Consider the following 19,452-nt stretch of genomic DNA (forward strand, 5'->3'; position numbering starts at 1 on the left):
TCTCTGGGCAGGCCTCAGCACAGTGAAACAGAGATTAAATCCTTGGACAGATCTACAACAGGTTCTACAGATCAACCACATGGTATTCAGGACAGTATCCTTTAACTTCTTTAATAAATAATAATTAGATGTTGGGATGCTGAAGAAGAAAAAAATGTCATCATCTGCTTAAATGATACATGTATTTATGTACATACACATGCACACATTTATAAAAAGAAACAGTTTCCTAGTTTCATGTTAGATGTATTACATAAAATGTATCAATCCCATAGTTAAAAGTGTGTCAGAATACAATTTTTTTTCCAAAAAAATACATAATGTGAAGTATAAAGCAGGCTAAGCAGAGGGTTGAGCAGAAATTTGAGGAATTTTTATACTTAGCACAAAATATTCACCTCAACTAGTAAGAACACAATCAAGCCCTTTACTGGCCATACCTGTGCAGTTCCCTCCGGTTCTGTCCAATTCATAACCATCATCACAGATACAATGAAACATTCCAGGCAAATTATTACATGTTCCAAACACACAAATATTTTGGAAGGAGCATTCATCAATATCTGAGGATTAAAAGAAATAATAATCTCTTATGTACAAATATATTTTGATTTAATTTTTATCACATTAATAAATTTTTCTATCTCCCCAGATGTTTTTATGTAGTAAAATATTTTCTTTTTCTTTGACTAGGTAGACAGCAGAAATGGCAACAACTAATGTTCATCTATGGAACAAAGGTCTAAAAGAAGTATTTTATTTTACTGAGCATTTTAATTGTCTTAGGTTATACTATACTTTAAAAAAGAAAGAATTTGCCTAAGGCATAAAAATAAAAAAACAAACAAAACTAAATATGAACATGTCAATGGAATGAGACTGTGAAAAACTAAAAATGAAAATAAATTCCAAGATTCTAATAACTTAGTACAAAGATGTCTTCTAAACATCCACAACATACAAAGTATAGAACATATTTTAAATATTAAAGATACCATTAATATTATTTAACTTTAAAAAAAATTTTTTTATTCTGCAGTCTAATCTGTTACCATAAACTTAGTTTTAAATAGGGAAGTATTTTTTTTCTAATATCATATAATAAGATCAACCATTGCTCTATGTTCTCACAGATTTCATTAAAATGTCTCTACTGAATTGAAGACATAAATTCCACTTATGAAACTCTTCCATGAAGATTTAATTCAATCAGTAAGGGAGAAGTTACCTTCCTCATGCATATGAAAATGAAGGCATATAGGTATGTGTCCAGCTGTAGTCATAACCTATTTTTCTACTTGCAGGAAGAAGATGGACATTTCTGTACACAAATGCTCTCAAACTCTGAGAAGGCAGGGCAGGCATCTCATTTTAGGCCAGATGAGACCAGTCACGCTAACATGCTGTCTAGAGACAGTCAGGAATGAACTTTGAAAAGTTCTGCTGGTCATTCATCATAGTTAAGGAATAATGAGTTCCAACTATATTAGATTTCAAATGTGGTCCAAACTTTGTTTAAAAGATCAACTGATGGAATTTCATTTTTCTGCCATGCAGCTTATCATTAGTGAGCTTGTACTGCTAATGTGAAGAGAAATAAATTGTTGGGGGCAAAAAAAAAAAAATCAACTGATGTATTAATGTGTCTTTTTTTGTGGTGAGGCTATAAAGACAGTTACTCTCTTTATACAAATGAATCAGACTCATTAAACTAGTCTATGATTAAATACTGCTAATCTAGAAGTGAAAATGGAACTGTACTATCAGCCCTCTTCATATGCATTTTACTTCTAAACGAACTTTATTAGAAATAACTTCCATTTAAATAATTTAATACTTGGGTATACTTACACTTACACAAGTAAAGGTATTTCCAAATGCTGTCTTGTTTTATTTAAATTGATGCATACTCAGAAATTCAAACAATACAGAAAAGTGTTGATAGCAAATTGAAAACCAAGAAAATAATACACTAATAAGGTGGAAAAAGCAGAAGATCGCTCAGAAATCCATCTACCCAGAAGGAACTGTCATTGATGAACATCATTCCAAATACTGCTCTAGCCACAGTCACAGAGTGAAGCTGAAACAATTTCTATGCAGAAGATCAATTTGTATTTATTTCCATAGTTTCTGAGATATTTTTTAACGTTAAGAGCTGATAAAAAACACTAAAAGATGATGCTCTTTCCCCCTTATATTAAAATTCAAATATAATTTTGAGACGGTATTAATGGCTTCTGTGCCATGAATGATAAGAAAATTAGCATTTAGGGGTGCCTGAGTGTCTCAGTTGTTAGGCCTCTGCCTTCGGGTCAGGTCATGATCCTGGGGTCTGGGGTGGATCCCCACATCGAGCGGGGAGTCTTCTTCTCCCCATGCCCTCTCTCCCTGCTTGTGGTCCCTCTCTCTGTCTCTGTCAAATACATAAAATCTTTTTTAAAAAATTAGCATTCACATATGCTTCCAACTTCTTTTTGTTAGTTCTGTAATCTTCACTTTTAAATGTTATTTCTGAAGCATCTAGTGTTAGGAATCAGTTAGTCTTTTTTTTTTTTTTTTAAATTTTTTATTTTTTATAAACATATATTTTTATCCCCAGGGGTACAGGTCTGTGAATCACCAGGTTTACACACTTCACAGCACTCACCAAATCACATACCCTCCCCAATGTCCATAATCCCACCCCCTTCTCCCAAACCCCCTCCCCGCGGCAACCCTCAGTTTGTTTTGTGAGATTAAGAGTCACTTATGGTTTGTCTCCCTCCCAATCCCATCTTGTTTCATTTATTCTTCTTCTACCCACTTAAGCCTCCATGTTGTATCACCACTTCCTCATATCAGGGAGATCATATGATAGTTGTCTTTCTCTGCTTGACTTATTTCGCTAAGCATGATACGCTCTAGTTCCATCCATGTTGTCGCAAATGGCAAGATTTCATTTCTTTTGATGGCTGCATAGTATTCCATTGTGTATATATACCACATCTTCTTGATCCATTCATCTGTTGATGGACATCTAGGTTCTTTCCATAGTTTGGCTATTGTGGACATTGCTGCTATAAACATTCGGGTGCATGTGCCCCTTTGGATCACTACATTTGTATCTTTAGGGTAAATACCCAATAGTGCAATTGCTGGGTCATAGGGCAGTTCTATTTTCAACATTTTGAGGAACCTCCATGCTGTTTTCCAGAGTGGCTGCACCAGCTTGCATTCCCACCAACAGTGTAGGAGGGTTCCCCTTTCTCTGCATCCTCGCCAGCATCTGTCATTTCCTGACTTGTTGATTTTAGCCATTCTGACTGGTGTGAGGTGATATCTCATTGTGGTTTTGATTTGTATTTCCCTGATGCCGAGTGATATGGAGCACTTTTTCATGTGTCTGTTCGCCATCTGGATGTCTTCTTTGCAGAAATGTCTGTTCATGTCCTCTGCCCATTTCTTGATTGGATTATTTGTTCTTTGGGTGTTGAGTTTGCTAAGTTCTTTATAGATTCTGGACACTAGTCCTTTATCTGATATGTCGTTTGCAAATATCTTCTCCCATTCTGTCAGTTGTCTTTTGATTTTGTTAACTGTTTCCTTTGCTGTGCAAAAGCTTTTGATCTTGATGAAATCCCAGTAGTTCATTTTTTCCCTTGCTTCCCTTGCCTTTTGCGTTGTTCCTAGGAAGATGTTGCTGCGGCAGAGCTCGAAGAGGTTGCTGCCCGTGTTCTCCTCAAGGATTTTGATGGATTCCTTTCGTACATTGAGGTCCTTCATCCATTTTGAGTCTATTTTTGTGTGTGGTGTAAGGGAATGGTCCAATTTCATTTTTCTGCATGTGGCTGTCCAATTTTCCCAGCACCATTTATTGAAAAGGCTGTCTTTTTTCCATTGGACATTCTTTCCTGCTTTGTCGAAGATTAGTTGACCATAGATTTGAGGGTCTATTTCTGGGCTCTCTATTCTGTTCCATTGATCTATGTGTCTGTTTTTGTGCCAGTACCATGCTGTCTTGATGATGACAGCTTTGTAATAGAGCCTGAAGTCCGGAATTGTGATGCCACCAACGTTGGCTTTCTTTTTCAATATCCCTTTGGCTATTCGAGGTCTTTTCTGGTTCCATATAAATTTTAGCATTATTTGTTCCATTTCTTTGAAAAAGATGGATGGTACTTTGATAGGAATTGCATTAAATGTGTAGATTGCTTTAGGTAGCATAGACATTTTCACAATATTTATTCTTCCAATCCAGGAGCATGGAACATTTTTCCATTTCTTTGTGTCTTCCTCAATTTCTTTCATGAGTACTTTATAGTTTTCTGAGTATAGATTCTTTGCCTCTTTGGTTAGGTTTATTCCTAGGTATCTTATGGTTTTGGATGCAATTGTAAATGGGATTGACTCCTTAATATCTCTTTCTTCTGTCTTGCTGTTGGTGTAGAGAAATGCAACTGATTTCTGTGCACTGATTTTATATCCTGACACTTTACTGAATTCCTGTATAAGTTCTAGCAGTTTTGGAGTGGAGTCTTTTGGGTTTTCCACATATAGTATCATATCATCTGCGAAGAGTGATAATTTGACTTCTTCTTTGCCGATTTGGATGCCTTTAATTTCCTTTTGTTGTCTGATTGCTGAGGCTAGGACCTCTAGTACGATGTTGAATAGCAGTGGTGATAATGGACATCCCTGCCGTGTTCCTGACCTTAGCGGAAAAGCTTTCAGTTTTTCTCCATTGAGAATGATATTTGCGGTGGGTTTTTCATAGATGGCTTTGATGATATTGAGGTATGTGCCCTCTATCCCTACCCTTTGAAGAGTTTTGATCAGGAAGGGATGTTGAGGGACCCGAGTCAAGATGGCGGAGAAGTAGCAAGCTGAGACTGCTTCAGCTAGCCGGAGATCAGCTAGATAGCTTATCTAAAGATTGCAAACACCTGAAAATCCATCGGCAGATAGAAGAGAAGAAGAACAGCAATTCTGGAAACAGAAAAACAACCACTTTCTGAAAGGTAGGACCGGCGGAGAAGTGAATCCAAAGCGACGGGAAGATAGACCCCGGGGGGAGGGGCCGGCTTCCGGCAAGCGGCGGAGCAACCGTGCACAAAATCAGTACTTTTAAAAGTCTGTTCCGCTGAGGGACATCGCTCCAGAGGCTAAACCGGGGCGAAGCACACGCGGGGTCAGCGTGGCCTCAGGTCCCGCAGGGTCACAGAAGGATCGGGGGTGTCTGAGTGTCGCAGAGCTTGCGGGTATTGGAACGGGAAAGCCGGCTACAGAGACAGAGCCGACAGTAAGCTCACAGCTCCGTGTTACCTTGAACCGGTCGCAGGCTCGGTGAGCTCGGAGCGCGGCCGGAGGTCAGGCAGACGGGAGTAACTGGGCGCGGTTCTCTGAGTGCGCACTGAGGAGTGCGGCCCTGGGCTCTCGGCTCCTCCGGGCTGGAGACCAGGAGGCCGCCATTTGTATTCCCGTCCTCTGGAACTCTACGGAAAGCGCTCAGGGAACAAAAGCTCCTGAAAGCAAACCCGAGCGGATTACTCACCCCGGGCCCCGGGTAAGGGCGGTGTAATTCCGCCTGGGGCAAAAACACTTGAGAATCACTACAACAAGCCCCTCCCCCAGAAGATCAACAAGAAATCCAGCCAAGACCAAGTTCACCTACCAAGGAGTGCGGTTTCAATACCAAGGAGAGCAGCAGAATTCCAGAGGAGGAGAAAGCCAAGCACGGAACTCATGGCTTTTTTCCTGTGATTTTTTTTAGTCTTGCAGTTAATTTAATTTTTTCTTTTTCATTTTTTGTTTTTTTTCTCGCCTTCGGGTAAAATTTTTTTTAACTGTTACCTTTTTCTTTTTAACGATTTTATACTAGTTTATCTAATATATATATTTTTTCTTTTTTACATTTTTCTTAGGTGTATTCTTTTTTTAAAAATTCTTTTCTTTTCTTTTTTTCTTTCTTTTTTTTTTTTTTTTCTTTCTTCCTTTTTGAACCTCTTTTTATCCCCTTTCTCCCCACTCACGATTTTGGATCTCTTCTAATTTGGTTAAAGCATATTTTCCTGGGGTTGTTGCCACCCTTTTAGTATTTTACTTGCCCCTTCATTTACTCTTATCTGGACAAAATGACAAGACGTAAAAATTCAACACAAAAAAAAGAACAAGAGGCAGTACCGAAGGCTAGGGACCTAATCAATACAGACATCGGTAATATGTCAGATCTAGAGTTCAGAATGACAATTCTCAAGGTTCTAGCCGGGCTCGAAAAAGGCATGGAAGATATTAGAGAAACCCTCTCGAGAGATATAAAAGGCCTTTCTGGAGAAATAAAAGAACTAAAATCTAACCAAGGTGAAATCAAAAAAGCTATTAATGAGGTGCAATCAAAAATGGAGGCTCTCACTGCTAGTATAAATGAGGCAGAAGAAAGAATTAGTGATATAGAAGACCAAATGACAGAGAATAAAGAAGCTGAGCAAAAGAGGGACAAACAGCTACTGGACCACGAGGGGAGAATTCGAGAGATAAGTGACACCATAAGATGAAACAACATTAGAATAATTGGGATTCCAGAAGAAGAAGAAAGAGAGAGGGGAGCAGAAGGTATACTGGAGAGAATTATTGGGGAGAATTTCCCCAATATGGCAAAGGGAACGAGCATCAAAACTCAGGAGGTTCAGAGAACGCCCCTCAAAATCAATAAGAATAGGCCCACACCCCGTCACCTAATAGTAAAATTTACAAGTCTCAGTGACAAAGAGAAAATCCTGAAAGCAGCCCGGGAAAAGAAGTCTGTAACATACAATGGTAAAAATATTAGATTGGCAGCTGACTTATCCACAGAGACCTGGCAGGCCAGAAAGAGCTGGCATGATATTTTCAGAGCACTAAACGAGAAAAACATGCAGCCAAGAATACTATATCCAGCTAGGCTATCATTGAAAATAGAAGGAGAGATTAAAAGCTTCCAGGACAAACAACAACTGAAAGAATTTGCAAATACCAAACCAGCTCTACAGGAAATATTGAAAGGGGTCCCCTAAGCAAAGAGAGAGCCTACAAGTGGTAGATCAGAAAGGAACAGAGACCATATACAGTAACAGTCACCTTACAGGCAATAATACAATGGCACTAAATTCATATCTCTCAATAGTTACCCTGAATGTGAATGGGCTAAATGCCCCTGTCAAAAGACACAGGGTATCAGAATGGATAAAAAAACAAAACCCATCTATATGTTGCCTCCAAGAAACACATTTTAAGCCCGAAGACACCTCCAGATTTAAAGTGAGGGGGTGGAAAAGAATTTACCATGCTAATGGACATCAGAAGAAAGCAGGAGTGGCAATCCTTATATCAGATCAATTAGATTTTAAGCCAAAGACTATAATGAGAGATGAGGAAGGACACTATATCATACTCAAAGGGTCTGTCCAACAAGAAGATTTAGCAATTTTAAATATCTATGCCCCCAATGTGGGAGCAGCCAACTATATAAACCAATTAATAACAAAATCAAAGAAACACATCAACAATAATACAATAATAGTAGGGGACTTTAACACTCCCCTCACTGAAATGGACAGGTCATCCAAGCAAAAGATCAGCAAGGAAATAAAGGCCTTAAATGACACACTGGACCAGATGGACATCACAGATATATTCAGAACATTTCATCCCAAAGCAACAGAATACACATTCTTTTCTAGTGCACATGGAACATTCTCCAGAATAGATCACATCCTCGGTCCTAAATCAGGACTCAACCGGTATCAAAAGATTGGGATCATTCCCTGCATATTTTCAGACCACAATGCTCTAAAGCTAGAACTCAACCACAAAAGGAAGTTTGGAAAGAACCCAAATACATGGAGACTAAACAGTATCCTTCTAAAGAATGAATGGGTCAACCGGGAAATTAAAGAAGAATTGAAAAAAATCATGGAAACAAATGATAATGAAAATACAACGGTTCAAAATCTGTGGGACACAACAAAGGCAGTCCTGAGAGGAAAATATATAGCGGTACAAGCCTTTCTCAAGAAACAAGAAAGGTCTCAGGTACACAACCTAACCCTACACCTAAAGGAGCTGGAGAAAGAACAAGAAAGAAACCCTAAGCCCAGCAGGAGAAGAGAAATCATAAAGATCAGAGCAGAAATCAATGAAATAGAAACAAAAAAAACAATAGAACAAATCAACGAAACTAGGAGCTGGTTCTTTGAAAGAATTAATAAAATTGATAAACCCCTGGCCCGACTTATCAAAAAGAAAAGAGAAAGGACCCAAATAAATAAAATCATGAATGAAAGAGGAGAGATCACAACTAACACCAAAGAAATACAAACTATTATAAGAACATACTATGAGCAACTCTACGGCAATAAATTTGACAATCTGGAAGAAATGGATGCATTCCTAGAAACATATAAACTACCACAACTGAGCCAGGAAGAAATAGAAAGCCTGAACAGACCCATAACCAGTAAGGAGATTGAAACAGTCATTAAAAATCTCCAAACAAACAAAAGCCCAGGGCCAGACGGCTTCCCGGGGGAATTCTACCAAACATTTAAAGAAGAACTAATTCCTATTCTCCTGAAACTGTTCCAAAAAATAGAAATGGAAGGAAAACTTCCAAACTCATTTTATGAGGCCAGCATCACCTTGATCCCAAAACCAGACAAGGATCCAACCAAAAAAGAGCTATAGACCGATATCCTTGATGAACACAGATGCGAAAATACTCAACAAAATACTAGCCAATAGGATTCAACAGTACATTAAAAGGATTATTCACCACGACCAAGTGGGATTTATTCCAGGGCTGCAAGGTTGGTTCAACATCCGCAAATCAGTCAATGTGATACAACACATCAATAAAAGAAAGAACAAGAACCATATGATACTCTCAATAGATGCTGAAAAAGCATTTGACAATCAGTTAATCTTTTATTGAAACTCTTAGATTTCTCTCTCAAATCGTTGTGCTGCACTTCTAAGTTTTTTTGTTACCCAAGAAAGGAGGGCACAGGTGTTTTCTCTGTGCATTATTTCACGTATGACAATATTTCTGCCTTTTGTTTTTATAACTGACTAACTGTGGAGGTAGAAAATCCTCTCCTGTGTCCTCAGGATTTTGTGGGCCTCGTTCTCGTGTCTTCTGGTATTGAATGTTTGAGTTTTGTTCGGGATGTTCCTTCTCCATCTAGAGCCTTACGAATTCTTCTTTATGGCTTAAGTGAACAAAAGTAAGAGGGCTAAATCTCTGGTCTTGGATTTACCTTTTTCTCTAACATTCAGCACTTTCTTCCACTTCAGGGAAATGTCTGGATGTTCAGTACTTTTCTCTGTTCATTTATTTTGGGCTCTCCACTTCAGAGACACTGATTATACCTCCATTTGTGGTCTTTGTCTTTTCTCTCATAGTGTTAAGCTCTTCCCCCTATCTTGTTCCGACCTTTTTGTCCACCTCTTTTTGTCCATTCTCTATGCTGGTCATTATGTTTTTCTGCTATCTTTTCTGTTCTCTGCTATCTATCTTGTCTATTGAGTAGGTCTCTGATTTTGCTGTTTCCCAAAGCTCTGCAATTTCCACTTCTGCCTTTTGTCTTTTCTTGTTTTTATAATCTCTTTGATCTTGTTCACTCATATTTAGGCTCACATTAAGGTCATCTATGGCACAAAGTACCTGTGGAAAATTTGCTTCTACTCCTTAGATGGTTTCCTTCTCTGGGTTGGTTCTTTCCTTTTGGTGTGTGCTTTCACTGCTGTTCCACAAAACACCTGCAGGCTTGCCACTGCTTACTTTCAACTTGTGGACATGCTACTTGGTCAGCCCTTTTATGAGTTCTTATATACTCTGGTAGTTTAGATAGAGTGTCTAGACATTTCCACTCCCTCTTTATCTGGGCATTATTTGGAAGACAGGCTGGGGTATGGATTTCATTAAAGCTGCTCTTGGGTTAGCCTCAGGTGAGGAAGGGGTGGGGACAAAAATTAGAAGAGCTGCCCTGGGTGCTGTGTGCTTTTCTGCTGATGAACCTGGCCTCTCTTCTCTCTTCGTACATGACACCAAATGGTCTATATCTACGTTACTCCATTGATGGAGTCCTAGCCTGTCCCTGAGGAGCTTCCTCTGGGTTTTGTATTCTCCCATTTTGGTAGAAAATATTGGGAAATGGCCAACTGCAGCAACTTTTTGGGCTCTAAAGAAATTCTGAGAATCTGGGGCACCTGGGTGGCTCAGTGGGTTAAAGCCTCTGCCTTTGGCTTGGGTCATGGTCCTGGGGTCCTGGGATTGATCCCCGCGTTGGGCTCTTTGCTCAGCGGGGAGCCTGTTTCCTCCCCCACCCCACCTGCCTCTCTGCCTACTTGTGATCTCTCTGTCAAATAAATAAATAAAATCTTTAAAAAATAAAGAAATTCTGAGAATTTGTGGTGAGAAGCAAAAGCTGAGTGGAAAATGTTGGTCAGAAAGTCAATTCAGAGGGGCACATACTTATAATCAAATGGGAAGGCCTCAAGTAACCAATTAGTGAATATAGGAAAAACTGTCTAGATAAGGCCAATCTTGTAGGGAGGGATAAGACAACATCAAGTAGAAAGAGGCAGAACCAAGGAATTACATTTTGGGATCTCAAAATTTGGCATTTAGCTAAGCGGAGCAGGGTATCACTGAGGATGAACAACTTGTGGGCCTTTCTCTTGTCCTGGCAAGAGGTGTTTCCCTCCCTGGCAATGATACACTGTGAAAAACCAATATATGAACCAAGTACAATGAACACACACTACCTCACCTCACCAAAGGCCTGGGGCAAAGTTCTGGAAGGGCCAAGCCCACAGATTAAAAAATAGGATTATGAAGGGGGAAATTATTAGGCACGAAGAATTAATTTTTTTGAAATTTTACATTGGCTAAAGTATCTGGCTACTGCTGACTTGTTCCTTTTCCCACCAACTCATGTCAAGTTGAAATGAGTAATAAATCATGTAATCCCAAAACCACACTGACTCACATTTTCTATTAATTAGCTATGGTGCTTACAAGAAACCAGGACTAGGGGAAAAAAATGAAGTTCACTTTACAATGGCCTTATATGAAATGCATTAGATTCAGCTCAGTCTAACAGGTCAGTTCGAAGCATGAATAATTTCAGTTTCTAGTATCATCTTCCCCAGGGTTTACTACTCATTCTCTTGGTCTGAGTTTCTAAAAATTGGTGGATATGTATTGAAACTTCCACGACCTTTTAGGCACACCTCCTTTCTTCAATACCACTTCAGGCAGAGAGATGGATATAGGCTCTACTCTGAGCCATTCTAGACTGTAGGCTTTGTTTTTGTCTGGTCAACACTGGTGAGCTGTGCATGTGCATGTATGCTGGTACTTGCTATTTCTGTTCATTTGATTAGACACCAGCATAGGGAGAGCCAGTAATCTTGGTTTCATTTTATAATCTTTGCCCAGCACTTAGCCTGAGTTACTTTTTTAAAAGGTTTTCTATGAATCATTAGTTTTGTTAAAGCCTTCTGGTTCATTAATTGTTTTTAATCTTTTTCCTTTCCTCATGTGTATTTCATGTACTCCACATGAACACAGTGATGGCCCATACTATATGCAAAGCGAATTGAGTCTCTAAGAGAAAATCCACATTCTTTTTCTTGGAGAGCTATCACAGTAGTCACAAGTCCCACTTCTAGGAAAGAGGGATGATGTCACCACTTAAGGAAGGACACACTGCTCTTAGGCAAAAGGTGCAGGCCTTGATGAGTCTCCGAGGAGGACTTCCAGTTGCAGACAGACAGACAGCACACTAAAACATGAAGATAAATGCCCAACACAAGCTACGGAGGTTTTCATAAACACATTACGTAGCAGTGACTAGGGGAGATAGTATCTCCTAGTTTTAAAAAGCTGAATAGTTTTTCCACATGTTGTTCATTTAGTAATAAAAAAAAGAAAAAGAAAAAAGAAATGGTTAAAAAGAAAAAAAACAAAAAAAGGAATGAGCCTAACTTCCAACTGCTGGCTCTTGGCCAGGAAAACTTCATAAGAGATGAAAGCCGCCTTCATCATTATTCATTCGGCAGAATAATCCATGCTTAAACGAATGACTTTTATATGTGCAGCATGTGCTGTGTATTCTGCTTCCAGGTGGAACCCGTTCCAGCCCTTTTTGTGGTTTCATATGCTGTAGCCGATCCAGCTTGGAAATGAGCTGGAGTCAGAGGGACCCACCTTGGCAGGACCTGCTGTCAGAGGCTGGAGTGAAGCCCATCTCACATTCGCAGCGATAGGCACCCGGGACGTTGAGGCACTGCCCGTTTTCGCAGAGGTTGATGTTTTCTGCGCACTCATCGACATCTGTGGGAGAAGTGAATGACATCTCTATTAAGTTCCCCTTGTTGGGACCTGGCTTCTTCTTGCTCTAAAAACAAGTCAACATTACTGGCCGGAGCGGATGCTCATGAACATATAGCACAACACTCAGTCACATTCCCCTAAACAAAAGTGTACAACTTGCTAACAGAGCTGTTTAACCTAAACCCTGAAATTCAATTATCACCCGATTAACAGGAAGAAGGCAGGTGTCTCTTGGAACTTAGTTCTTTTTCATGCTACCTCGATGCATCAGTATTACACCAACATCATTGACAGATGACTGAGAACACTGAAATCACTCTTAAAAGGGTGTCTAAGATTATAATGCTTTCAAGTGAACTAACAACTTGTTTTGTTACTAGTTCAAGTATGTTTAACTACTATATAAGAGCCTTTTTCACATTACTACGATTGTATTAATATACTTTTCTCTTAATTACGCAAATGAGCAGGAATCATAGACCAGGCAATTTGTTTAATCCTATCCAATGGAAAAAGGGGTAATGCAGAAAGCAATGTGGATGGAGAGCCTAACATCTGCCAGGTAGAGTGCTAGCTGCCTGTTGTGCATGGTTTTGTTTATTAGTGCACCAACCCTGTGCGGGTCAGAAGAGGAGGAACAGGGCGCACCTGGGTGACTCAGTGGGTTAAGCCTCTGCCTTCGGCTCAGGTCCTGATCTCAGGGTTCTGGTATCAAGCCCCACATCAGGCTCTCTGCTTAGCAGGGAGCAGAGGTCTCCCCCACCCCCTGGCCCCATGCCTGCTTCTCTGCCTACTTATGATCTCTGTTTGTCAAATAAATAAAATATTAAAAAAAAAAAAAAAAGACGAAGAGGAGGCAGAATGCAGCCCCTGTGGCTGGGCCACCATCTAAGTGTAGCTGCACTCCTGCCAAGGCTTCTCCCTGTCCTTCACAACCAGTTGCTGAGAAATGCAACCAAAGCGGCAATAAGTCAAGGCTGAAAAGTAATGAGGCTTTAAATATTAAATAAGCATGTTTTCTTAAAGAAGCATCCTGAAAATTATGAGTTGGTGTTTTTGAAGTCAATAATTAGAACACAATTAGAGTCTGTCTTTTAACTGGGGGTTTAAAGTGTGTGCTGAAATTCAACTGAGGAATACCAATCTCCACAATCTTAAAAGTAGCATACTTTATGTCCAGCAAGATGATGCAGTCATTCACAGGAGTGTAAGAAGAAATGTCTTATTCTCAAGGAATGCAAAACAAAGAGCAGCTCAGTAGCAGCTAATATTTACTGAACTCTTAGGATGTGTTTTCCTAACCCCTTCACTTGTGTGATTTCATTTCATCTTTTCAACACAGTCTGATGACCTGAGATTCTGAGGAACACATGAACTAGCAGTGACTGGGTGGAATGTATATTGTATCTTAAGACACTGAATAGTATTCCCTTATGTCATTCCTTTAGTGATAAAAATCGGAATGGAATTCCCCACCCCCCCTTTAACTACAGTTTTCTTCAAAGAAGGCAAGCTTAGGGAGTGTTCCATGAAAACCATGCCAGAGCACACCTGAGGACTCTCACCCACCTGAGCAGGTAAAGCCATCTCCAGTGAACCCTTCAGAGCAGGCACATCGGTAGGAGCCTGGGGTATTTACACACTGAGCATTGATGCTACACTGGTGGGTTCCATTCGAACATTCGTCCAGGTCTGCATGCCAAGAGAAGAGAGTGATCAAGTTCAAAAACAAAAATGGGACATTTAAACACACAGACAGATTTTCATTTGTCTTAATTTAAGTGTATGGTGGACAAATAGGATTTGTTTTAGTTTACATGAAGGTCACAATTCTAATTCTCTAGGATCTCAGGCCCACAATCCAAAATGTTAGTTCTATAAACAGGGGCTAAAATGATTAACAAAAATATTTGTGAGATATCTAATAAGCTAGAATTTTAATGGTTAAAAGGTAAACTGGTGCTAGATTTCCTTTTGAATCCTACTGGGCACAGATGTGATCACTGGTTCCTTTATCCAGAAAAAAGTGTCGAATTCTAAATTCAGGAACCAAATTTCAAAGCAGGACAATTAGCAAAGAATTTTCAAGTTCCTTGAACAGATAAGGAAACTAAGATCCAATTCTTGATCTCACAGAGTCTAGTCTAGTAAAAATGAAACATGCTAAACACAGAAATACTGATTATGTCAAACATGTTGTATGTCCCATGGAAAAAAGGGAGTAAAATGGGCCTCTCGTTTGGTCTGTAGGAGCAAGGAAGGTCCCACTGGGGAGGGAGTTCTCAGTGAACTTCACACTGGAACAATGAATTAGTCTGTTGTCCGGAAGCAGGGAATGGTATTCCTTCCTGAGGGAATAGCTTATTTAGAGATGCTAAGGCAGAAAAGATCTCAATGTGATAAAAGACACCAAGGGAGCCAGAGTGATAAAATAGAAAGTAGGGGGCGCCTGGGTGGCTCAGTGGGTTGAGCCGCTGCCTTCGGCTCAGGTCATGATCTCAGGGTCCTGGGATCGAGTCCCGCATCGGGCTCTCTGCTCAGCGGGGAGCCTGTTTCCTCCTCTCTCTCTCTCTGCCTGCCTCTCTGCCTGCTTGTGATCTCTCTCTGTCAAATGGATAGATAAAATCTTTAAAAAAAAAAAAAAAAAAAAAAAGAAAGTAGGAGCTGGAGCTGATGGAAGCTGAAGCTGGAGAGCTATGGGAGGAGACTACAGGATCTTGTAAACCACAGGAAGGAAGCTACATTTTATCCTCAATTTGAGGATTCAGATGACAATTGTAAAGAGATAAAAATTCATGGGTTAAGAGATCTCTCTGGCTGCTATGTGGAGAATGGATTATGGGACCAACAAGGCAATAAGAAGACTATGAGGATGTTCCTTTTGCCTCCAACAGAGAGAGGAAGAGTCAGAGAGAGATGGGAGGAGGGAGAATGGTTGAGATTGGAGCAGCGGGATGGAGATGGAAAGAAGAGAATGAATTTGGATGATGTTTTGGAGTAAAAGTACCTGGACACAGTCAAATTTTTTGTATTTTGCAATAGTTGGCCTGAGTGATGGATGGACGAACACAAAAAAGGAAGGCTAGAAAAGAGGAAACCAGTAGCCCATAGGGCCAGAAAACAGGAATGGGGATATGGCTGAAAACAAAACAAAAAACAAAAAAAAAACAAAAACAAAAACAAAACAAAAGAAAAAAAAAGAAAACCTGCGAGATTAATGATAACAGTGATGGCTGGACCAGAAGCGGGTAGCTAGTGAACTGAATGATGCCATCAGAGAACATTACTTAGCAAAGTTATTTGGGAAGTATGATCATTTATATTCACAGTCAGCTCCTACACACTAGGCAAGTATAAAACACCTGAAGAGAGTATATTTCAATTAACTGATGTTACTGTTAACAGATTTTAAGGCTCTCTTCTTCAATGCCTTCTGCTGGCTTATAAGCTTTTAGTGAGTAATCCTAGGGAGGTCAGTTGAGCTTGTTTTATTTTCTGCTTTAAGTTGACCTGGATAATTCTAACCAGTTGGAACACGGCTTTGTTGGTCAAGAATGCAAAACAGTGAGCATAGGAAGTAGTGCTATGTGGGGTAGTGAGGGGAAGAACCAGGCCCCCGCCTTCCAGCTAGAAAAGACTGAGGAGACCCCAGCTCAGCAACTTGAAAGCCTGCAGAATGGCACCCACCCTTCTAATCTCCTCTGTTCCAATCAGACCTCCTGGAATCCAGCAAAACCTTTTGTTTTCTCTGGAAGAGGAATTCTATTTTCTACTAAGAAGCTGGTACTGACCAGGTACAGACTGAGATTATCTGATAAAACCTTTCCATTTCCTTCATGGGTTTCACTGGATTCTAAGTCTCACTGATTGCTGTATGAAAAGACTGGAAAAATACATAAGTCATTTTTCATCATACATCTATTTGGATTTCTGGCTACACATCAAATAATTTTTACTGAGCAACAACACATTAAAAAGCAGATGCCAAGGCATACTGCTGTGATGTGATAATTTATGCCAAGGTTAAAGGAAACTCTTAGGCAGGAATTACCTTGCAACTAAAGATTGTCTTTAATTTTCAAGAAAATAAATGAAAGGCAAGAGCGTGTTCCTATTCAAGTACGTGGGTTAACCACTGTGCAAAGAAAAGCCTCCAAGAATTTTGTGTCCTAGCAAAGGCTGTTCATATATGCAAACTCACCAATGCATTTGATGCCATTTCCAACCCAGCCTTCTCTGCAGCTGCACTTGAAGCTTCCCGGGACGTTGAGACAGGAGGCATGCATGTCACAGTTGTGGGCACCAATTTCACACTCGTCAACATCTGAGAAGCCACAGTTAATGCGATGAAAATTAAATATAAAGCTCATTATCTACTTCCAAGTATAATTCTGCACAGGTAAAATTTTAAAGTAAACATGGAAATACCTAAATTGGTATGGAAAAAAAACACTAACATCATTTTTAATTTTGTAGGCACCAAGAAGATTTGGAAGTTTATGATCCAAGTCAAACAAGCCTTTCCGTACTAAAGGAAACTGCCTGTCACTTTCCGGTAGAAGAGAGAGACTCCCCCAAGGGAGATACATGTGTCTGTCCCCATTCTCCTCTCTGCCTGGGCCCAGAAAAAACTCCATGTGGAAGGCGTGATTATAAGATGTCAAAAGAAATTGCATTTCCAAAGTAAGACCCTCCAATTCTTTCCTATTAATATTTATTACATGTTTTTCATAAAGATTTAAATAAACCTGACTTAAAGTAAGTAATAATTCTTGTCATTTTTAGAATCGATACAGTATAGGTATAAAGTTTTTGAAAATTATCATTTTAGGGTGTATTCAGCTTTTATTTGAGAATGTGTAAAAATACCCATTGGAAATTATACCTGGAAAATGAGAAGCTTTCACCACATAAACACACATCTATACATACACACAGATATATACACATTATATATGCATATGCATGTATATGTATATATGTATAGTTCATATATGTACATATGAACTATGTAGCTTTGGTTCGCCAGAGGTTCCCAGAATAGAAAGAATAATCTTCTCCACCCAGTTCAATGATTACACATCGTAGATACTGCAATCCTATGTTCACACACATGTGTGTACACACATGCGTGCACACACACGCCCACAGAGTGACTGGCTTTGCATCAACCTTCCTAGCGGTGAACATGCAGAGCACCCCTTCTTCCTCACCCGCCTGTCTCTGAAGGTGTCAGGTTAAGCGCCAGGCTGCAGTCCAAGCCACCCACAACCTGTCTTGAGAAAATGGTAATGATGGCTTTAAATTGAACAATGAGGAAGACCTGGTCCAAAGCTCTCACCTTGGGACTTCCCCGCATATTTTATGCAAAAGCTCACAACTTATTTAACAGAGAAAGGTAACAAGAGACAAAGTAGATGGGGTGAGCAAGGAAAGAAAGTGGAGAGAGAAAAGAAGGGGTCAACTGGGGCCGAGGCAAGAGAGGGCAAAAGCAAATAGGGAAGAGGAAAAAAGAGGGGAAAAGATGGGGGAGAGGAAGTCAAAGGATCTAAGCAGAAGTCCACACTAATTCCGCCCAGTCAGAAGAGCTGCAAAAACAAGCCACAAGAGGAATGGCTCCGGGTCTGTGGTGCTCTCTCCTTGTGTCTTCTGTGTAGGCAGCGGGCCTCCTAAGAAAGAGAGCAGTGCGAAGAGCAGCTACTACTCGGCAAACACATAGGACTGGACACCAGGGCCCTGCCCCCACTCTGCAGGCGGACAGCAGCCTGCTCCTTGGCAGGGTGGCTGAAGCACTGTGCCACCAGAGAGGGGACAAACCCCACACACATGCCCTGGGGCATGTGCTCATCACGTGGTCACCCCTGGTGTGGGTCACAGTCTCATAGGCGCAAAGGACCCCGTGATGTTGAAGGCTGGCCTCTGAAATAGGAGAAGCCAGAGAACAGGGGGCTCTAGTGTGGGACCTACCTGTGCATCCCGTGGTCCCCTTCTTCACGGAATAACCCAGCTGACAGTGGCAGATGAAGGATCCCTTGGTGTTCTCACATTCCCCAAACATGCAGATGTTTGAATTTAAGTCACACTCATTCACATCTAGAAAATTTATTTTCAATAGTTTGGTTAATATTTGTTCATCCTAGGAATGTGAAAGCTCTCTTTTAAACTGAAGAGCATAACATTGAAATACACAGGTAAAAGTTAAAACATAATCTATCTGCAAGACATAGTATTATTTTCTAGAATTATGTTCAAATAATTCTTCTGTTTCAGCTTTCCCACCCTGTAATACAGTGGCTTAAATTTTTAAAGTAACTGAAAAAGCCTCTTTCTTTCATGTTTAAATGTATGTGCACTTGTGTGTGTGCAGATAGATGCGTAACATTTATCCTGTCTTTATGGCACCCACCAATGCACGTTTTCATGTCCATTGAAGCCATGAAGCCATCATAACACAGACAGCGGTACTCCCCAGGAATGTTGGTACACTGGCCGCCATCACAGATGTCAGGATTATTTTCACATTCGTCAATATCTGATGACAGAAGATTAGCATTAAGTAAGAATGAGACTGGCTTTGAGTAAGCTCAAATACTGCGTTTCCCATCCAGGCCCACTCTAGATATCTGGAGCGAGCTCTGTGAGGTACCAGCAGAGAGCTGTGCATGGTTCACCCCCCCCCAGTCCATTCTGTACCCGCGCACGACCTCCCGTCGGGCATCAGGGCATAGCCCTCGCTGCAGCTGCATTCATAGCTGCCTTCTGAGTTCGTGCACCGCGTGTCGCAGCCTCCATTCATAATCATACACTCGTCGATATCTGTGAAAACAACATGTGACCTATTACTTGTCAGGTCTACTTCCTTCAAAAAAAAAAAAGTAGCGAGATTTTCTTCTCTTTAAACAGATAATGCTTAAATGGCTTTGGATTTCTCTCCCCACTCATGCGTTGGTTTATCTTTCTACCATTGATCTTTCTTAGCTCTTTTTACTTCCTTTCAGATAGCATTCTATCAGACATGTAGCCCCAGGAGCCCAAGATTACAGAACTCAGAAATGCAGTCATTACAAGTTAAGGATGTTTTCCATGATAAAACCAGA

At 40.3% G+C, this 19,452-nt stretch overlaps 1 protein-coding gene across 1 annotated transcript in view; it reads right to left on the reverse strand.

Annotated features, from left to right (window-relative positions):
* FBN2 (fibrillin 2) overlaps positions 1 to 19,452 on the reverse strand; it is a 260,908-nt gene that overhangs the window by 53,996 nt on the left and 187,460 nt on the right. The window contains exons 29-35 of the mRNA XM_059174478.1: positions 19,049 to 19,171; positions 18,762 to 18,887; positions 18,323 to 18,448; positions 16,557 to 16,679; positions 13,925 to 14,047; positions 12,230 to 12,355; positions 441 to 563 (exon numbers count right to left, since the gene is read on the reverse strand). Of these exons, the coding sequence (XP_059030461.1) occupies positions 441 to 563; positions 12,230 to 12,355; positions 13,925 to 14,047; positions 16,557 to 16,679; positions 18,323 to 18,448; positions 18,762 to 18,887; positions 19,049 to 19,171 (870 nt within the window). The remainder of the gene's footprint in view (positions 1 to 440; positions 564 to 12,229; positions 12,356 to 13,924; positions 14,048 to 16,556; positions 16,680 to 18,322; positions 18,449 to 18,761; positions 18,888 to 19,048; positions 19,172 to 19,452) is intronic.

This window comes from Mustela lutreola, chromosome 5 (genome assembly GCF_030435805.1).
Source record: "Mustela lutreola isolate mMusLut2 chromosome 5, mMusLut2.pri, whole genome shotgun sequence".
NCBI classification, from domain to species: Eukaryota; Metazoa; Chordata; class Mammalia; order Carnivora; family Mustelidae; genus Mustela; species Mustela lutreola.